Raw genomic sequence first — 6,942 nt, 5'->3', positions numbered from 1 at the left:
CGGGATGTAGACTCCTTGGCCAGGAAGTTCAGGAGAGAGGGTAGGCCCTGTCACAACCCTCCCTCAGCTGGACGGGGCGGTCCTTTTCCCGAGAGCTCTGGACATGATGCTTGGAAGTGGCCAGGCTTGCCACAGTAGATGCAGCACTTGTCCCTCCTTCTGCGCTCCCTCTCAGATGCGGAGAGACGGGTACGGCCCACTTGCATGGGCTCCGGACAGTCACTGGAGGAGGTAGATGGGCTCCAGGTCGAGGCAGTGAGACCGGGGAAGCTCAGGACTTGGGGGCGCTCTCTAATCCTGTTGTCAAGATGAATGGCATGTGAGATCAGGGTTTCGAGGTCACTTGGGCATCCGATGGAGGCCAGACCATCTTTGATGGGATCAGACAGACCATGGTGGAAGGCTGAAACCAGGGCCTTCTCATTCCACCCACTGACTGCTGCGAGCGTCCGGAATGAGATGGCGTAGTCTGCAACGCTTCCCTCCTGCCGGACGGACATGAGCTTCCTGGCTGCATCTTTACTGATGTCTGCCTGATCGAAGACCCAAAGCATCTCCTCCATAAACAGCTTGAAGTCAGAACACTCGGGTCCCTGTCTTTGCCAGATGGCTGTTGCCCAAGCTCGTGCCTTATCAGCTAACAAGGTTATCACATATGCAATCTTGCGGCGATCCATTGTGTAGGTGGAAGGCTGGAGCTCAAAAGTGAGTTGGCACTGGGTAAGGAACTCCCGGCACTCACCGTGCTTGCCGCCATACCTCTGTGGCGCAGGAAGGCAGGGTTCGCGAGGTGAGGGAGGCAGCGTGGCTGGAGGCACTGGAGCGGGAGCAGATGGTGGAGCAGGAGCAAGATCAGGAGGGGGAGATGCAGGTGTAGGAGTCAGCTGTGCCAGGGTTTTCCCAATTTGCTGAAGCAGTACCTCATGTCAAGCAAGGGCCTCACGTTGGCTTGCGAGCGTTCATCCATGAGTGTCCATGGTCGCTCCGAAGCATGTTAAAGCTGCCATAATTCCCTGAAGGTTGGCCAGGTAGACAGTTGAAGCAGCCTCTGCTGAGTTGGTCATGACAGAGTCTTTCTGTTAGGGTTTTGCTGGGAATCGAACCCAGGTCGCTGGTATAATAATCCAGCAAACCCCCACTAGGCCACCAAGGGAATGACTCAAGTGCAGAGGAGTGAGGCGAAAGTAGAGTTCAAAAACAGTTTATTTACAACGCTCAGAAGATCCAAAATCCAAAGCAAAAAATAACAAAAGTAAAATCCAAATGCTCAGAAGATAAAAGGAAAAATAAAAAACATCCAAACGTTCAAAGTCCAAAAATCAGAAAAGAAAAGGCAAAAATGCAAACACTCAGAAGATCCAAAAGGTACAAAGTCCAAAAAGAAAGCAAAATACCAAAAAACACAAGGACATAAGCAAGGTACACGAGACAGAGGTTACTAGCCATAAGCAGCACAAAGACTCCATGACAAGGGGCTAAACTGAGGAAGTATATATACGGTACACAGGTTAATTAGGAAACTAGGCGGGGCAGAAAATGAAAAACAGGTGGGGTAAAAGGCACATGAAAACAAACACAAAACACAGAAACAGTGGCGGCCTCTAGAGGCCAAAACAAACATGACAAGATAAAGAAATAACAGCGGCCTCTAGAGGCCAAGACAGTCCCCAGTCCTAACATGATGTTGCAAAATGTTGCCAACTTGTTCATTCCATGCCTAGAAGACTTGGTGCTGTCATTAAAAATCATGGAGGCCATACAAAGTACTACATGTAGTAGTTTTCGTTGTGGGGTGTACTCATTTTTGCACCACCCTAATTTGAGTAAAACTGAAAAAATGTGTAATCTAAGTTATATTATTAGCCTTACTTTCACATTATAAGTTAAACAGATGTTATATTAAACTTTGTCTTGTCAACATTTTGGAAATTGTTTGTGTTCATTGAGATATTGTTTAAAATGTTACTTTTCAAAGGGGGTGTACTAATTTATGCTGGGCACTGTATATGACACAAAATTATGGTCCGGACTCATGTAAACAATTCAGGTTTTGGGTTGAACGTCGTGGCTTTCCTGAGGCAGGAAGTTTGAGTGTTAGGCAAATTTCAGCATTAGAAGAAAGACCTAAGCAAATTGATGAAGAAAATAAGAGGAGAAGTAAAAGCATAGAGTTAATGTGGCTTGGGCTGCATTGAAAATGTGGCAAGCAGTGGCTGCAATGTGAGATCAGAATTCTAACCCATCACAGGGACAGAGAGGAAAAATGTAACATCCAAAGTGTGCTGAGGAGCTGTGTCATTTCTGCAAGACTTATTTCCCTACTAGTTATGAAATGTGCTGTGTGAAGAAACTGGGACTAGAATTTAGGAAAGTTCACACTGTTTTCCCGGAAGTAGAAATTTGTGTGCGGGACCCAGACCAGGAAGATGGTGCTAACACAGCATACTGAAACTTTATTACAGTCATGCAAACCCACCTGACTGAACAATTCCCAGTGTGCATGGATGTCACACAAGTCATGACTTGCAAACAGGAAGAGGATGAAACCGTCTCACGATACTTAATGCCTCAAAATTGCCTATATTGCACATTCTGGCTTGGAAAGACCACATGATATGGCCATCAGTCACACCAGGTCATGCCCTATGAGGCTCATTTGAAGAATGCCCTCCTGAATGGCCTGAAACCAAAGATTGTAAGAATGGTCAAAGACGGGTGTGTTACATGGGAAGTCTGCAAGCTGTTCGAACTTGAGAGACATGCTGTACATGCAGAGAAGAAGCTGAATGAAAAGGCGGGACAAAAACAGAAAGCCAGAGATGACACTATGCACAAAGCCATGCTCACAATGGTACAAGTACTGGGGGATGGACACAAAGCCAGGGGAGAAGGCCAAGGTCAAGGCCGTGGACGTAAGGAAAAGAGGCCATTCTGAAAACACAGGCTGTTTCATCTGTGGAGCATAAGATCATTGGGCCCGTGATTGCCCCCAAAAGGGAAAAAAGCAAGTCTAGGGCCGACCATAGAGGAAGCAGACTGAGAGCTAGCTCAACTCCCCTCAGATCCTGTTAATAACAAAGACTCTGTATGCAATGAAGAAAATGCTTTGGTTTTGCATGCTGCTATCACACACTTAGAAGATAGGGAAAGAGTCCACTATGTAGGAACATATGCTCTTTATACAAATAAAGTGTGTCAAAAAAATGCATATGCTTACTCTAACTCATCTCATCTCATTATCTCTAGCCGCTTTATCCTGTTCTACAGGGTCGCAGGCAAGCTGGAGCCTATCCCAGCTGACTACGGGCGAAAGGCGGGGTACACCCTGGACAAGTCGCCAGGTCATCACAGGGCCTTACTCTAACTGTCTCTGGTAAATCTTAAGGCTTCAGACTTTTCCACTCCACCTAAGATCAGTGGATGCTTCCAGATAACTATGGGTGCTTCAGGACAATGGGTTTTGAAGAAATTCACTCCCCCCCCCATGTAGCCTAGGTGAGTCTGAAACTTTCAAATTCTCATTGTTTGTGTAGTGTACCCCCCATTTTCTTGTCTTTTTAGTTGTTCCCTTATTCTCATCTTCTGTCTTTTTGTTGCCCTGTTATGAGAATGTAATTTAGTTTGGCTCATAGTGCTGTTTCACTTTGTGACCAGTAGATGGCAGTTGAAGACCAGATATGAATCTGTGGTAGTTTTAACAGGAAGGGTGAGAAACGAAACTTATCAGAAAGAGTGGATAGAAAAATGGAGGCGGAAGTTTCATGTTGCTGGAGCTGTAATGTTACAGAAATGGAATAAAACAGAACCCTTGAAACTCAGCACACTGTTGAGGACATTTTTCATTCAAGCGTGCAACATTTGCTGTCACACTGCTGTCCAGTAAACCTGTTAGGTAGAGACCGAATGCAAAAACTTAACATGTGTCTCATCACCACCCCCAAGGGGATTAAAGGGGTAAGGCCTTCATTGGAGGACAACCCTAGCTTGATTATGGTAAGGTTAGACCCTATGTTTCCTCTTTCCATGTATAAATGGAGACTGGCACCCTCAGATATCTTATCTATGAACTATGGTTGAAATGGCAAAAACACATACTATTCCCTACAACACAGAATATATGTTACCCGCTGAACTCCATTGCACAGCCCATGTGAGCCATGATATACCAGACATTAAGTTTGAGCAAGAATGGTGTAGAGAGGACAAGAAGTAAGAGAAGATTATTCTTAGAAAGATGCTTTGGTCAGTGCACAGATGTGTGGTGTATTCTAGTCCTCCTCAGGAAGAGTCAGACCAGAGCCTGCCACTGGTGAAAGAAAATGGGGATTGCTGGAAAGATTTGGGTCCATGGGTGTGCGCATGTGTGGATGAGTGTGATTGGTGCTATACCGAAGATCCGATGGTATTGTATAGCAAAACATTAGACGCTTATCAGATGGACCTACACTACCGTTCAAAAGTTTGGGGTCACCCAGACAATTTTGTGTTTTCCATGAAAAGTCAAACTTTTATTTACCACCATAAGTTGTAAAATGAATAGAAAATATAGTCAAGACATTTTTCTGGCCATTTTGAGCATTTAATCGGCCCCACAAATGTGATGCTCCAGAAACTCAATCTGCTCAAAGGAAGGTCAGTTTTATAGCTTCTCTAAAGAGCTAAACTGTTTTCAGCTGTGTTAACATGATTGTACAAGGGTTTTCTAATCATCCATTAGCCTTCTGAGGCAATGAGTAAACACATTGTACCATTAGAACACTGGAGTGATAGTTGCTGGAAATGGGCCTCTATACACCTATGTAGATATTGCACCAAAAACCAGACATTTAGTAGAATTTAGCTAGAATAGTCATTTACCACATTAGCAATGTATAGAGTGTATTTCTGATTAGTTTAAAGTGATCTTCATTGAAAAGAACAGTGCTTTTCTTTCAAAAATAAGGACATTTCACAGTGACCCCAAACTTTTGAACGGTAGTGTAAATGTCATTGTCCCTGCAGTGAGAGAAATTGTTTGGCAGGAAAAACATGGAGGGGCAATTTCCCAAATTGACCACTGATTCTCCATGTCTCACAGATTTGATTTGATTTGATAATAATACAGTACATAAAAATGATAAACGTAACAAAATAATCCAAAATAAGCATGAGTATAAGAAAATACATAAAATACAAAATACTGTAGATAATGCTGGGGACAACACAAAAAGGTTCAAAACTTGTTTACATTGTGGTCCCCTTAATACAAGATGTGACATGGAAGAGAGATATAAACCTGATACTAATAAAAATATACAAAAATTAATTTAAAAAACTAAAATCAGTATTCTCAATAGAAGTCATACCATTATACATATAAGGCTTAACATTTTTCTTAAAATTTAACAAAGATTGACTAGAATTGACGAAAGTAGAAGGAAGACTATTCCATAACTAAGCACCAATGATACAAAATGAAAACTTACCAAAAGCACCAAAATGAGGAATGACAAGCGAATGTTGACTAGAACGAGTATTATGAGAATGTTGCAGAAGTGCCTAAACATCTCTGGGCAACAGGTAAACACAATGTAGGCCTCGTAAAAGGAGTACAACCAGTGGTGGTCACCCCAAAATCAGATTTCGGGCCTTGTTGAAGAATTATGTAAATGCACTACTCTCTCTCTCTCTCTCTCTCTCTCTCTCTCTCCCAGGAGTCTGTCATTTTCCATTTGATATTTTTATCAGGGCAGAAGAATGGAGACAGATACAAGTGTGGAAACCTATATATTAATAACGCGTGTGTGTGTGTGTTCATTCGTTTGTTATCCCAGAACCAGGACTGCTTTCTCTTAACACTCTTAACTCACTAGGATTCAATAAAATTGAAGAGAAAAGTAAGGGGAATGAAGTTAAATGTATTGAATGGTGTGTGTGTGTGTGTTTTGACTCCACCTCCTACTCTGTACCTGTCATTTCTTACCTTTACATGAGCCAGTTCAAACCGGTTTCAGGGTAATAGAAACTCCATTTTGTAATGACAAGAGAGCAAAACATTCACAGGAGAATATGAATACAGTAAGTATCTAAATCTATAATATGTGAATGTTGTGGATCTACACTAGATGAACAGTTCAGATGAATTTTACTGAAGTTGTAACTTACATATTTTACTGTAGGACTTGATTTCCCTGTGAGTAAACCATGTGATGATACAGAGTAAGACTGAACACTCCTGTGTGGGAGTCAAGTAAATATGTGTCCCTCTCTCTCTCTCTCTCTCTCTCTCTCTCTCTCTCTCTCTCTCAGTTTACGGGTATAATCTGAAGGAGACATGACCTCCAAAATGAGTGTTTCTGGGAAACAGGACACAAAGAAAGATGAGAGGTGAGTGAATGGTGTGACTCGCTTAAACACATAAATATTCTCATATTCGCCAACACTAAACAGACTTTGCACCCTGATGTGTTTCTGTGAAAAGTGATTAGTGAAGAGTTTAATTCAGCAGCTTTGGACAAATATGTTCAAAAAACAGCTGATGATTAATGACATGAATCTACTGAGCAACACGTCTAACCCCAAGTTGTCCCTGTAACTGGATAAAGTATGAAGGTTAAAGAATCGTATCAGTGTTAATAAGGAATAACATCATATTTTAACTCCAGTTTAATCATTCAGTTTTGCTGCAGAGCAGTAATAATGATGCAGTGGTTGTGTGTGTTTAGTCTGATTCAGGGTAAGAGATCAGACTCACCTGAACCCAGCTGTGTGTCCATGAAGAGTGACAGGTCAATGGATCGTCCAATAAAGTTTAAAGACACAGATGGTGCTCTTGATCTGAGGTTAGTACAGTTTAATGTGAGCGCAGTGTTTTATCACTCACACTCTCAGGAAATCCGACATCTCTGAAATATCTGTGTATTCGCTGGTTTGTGTTTGTAGTTATGAATATGATTTATAGTC

At 42.3% G+C, this 6,942-nt stretch overlaps 1 protein-coding gene across 2 annotated transcripts in view; it reads left to right on the top strand.

Moving 5' to 3' along the window:
- Nucleotides 1-5,972: 5,972 nt before the first annotated feature.
- The window catches only part of LOC132887157 (NACHT, LRR and PYD domains-containing protein 12-like), an 85,971-nt gene continuing 85,001 nt past the window's right edge, over nucleotides 5,973-6,942 (top strand). For both annotated transcript variants that reach the window (XM_060922619.1, XM_060922618.1), the window contains exons 1-3: nucleotides 5,973-6,057; nucleotides 6,289-6,366; nucleotides 6,705-6,821. In XM_060922619.1, the coding sequence (XP_060778602.1) occupies nucleotides 6,314-6,366; nucleotides 6,705-6,821 (170 nt within the window). In that variant the 5' untranslated portion in view covers nucleotides 5,973-6,057; nucleotides 6,289-6,313. The remainder of the gene's footprint in view (nucleotides 6,058-6,288; nucleotides 6,367-6,704; nucleotides 6,822-6,942) is intronic.

This window comes from Neoarius graeffei, chromosome 5 (genome assembly GCF_027579695.1).
Source record: "Neoarius graeffei isolate fNeoGra1 chromosome 5, fNeoGra1.pri, whole genome shotgun sequence".
Classification (NCBI taxonomy): domain Eukaryota; kingdom Metazoa; phylum Chordata; class Actinopteri; order Siluriformes; family Ariidae; genus Neoarius; species Neoarius graeffei.
The sequence above is the reverse complement of the archived record's forward strand: the minus strand, read 5'-3'. Positions and strand labels throughout refer to the sequence as shown.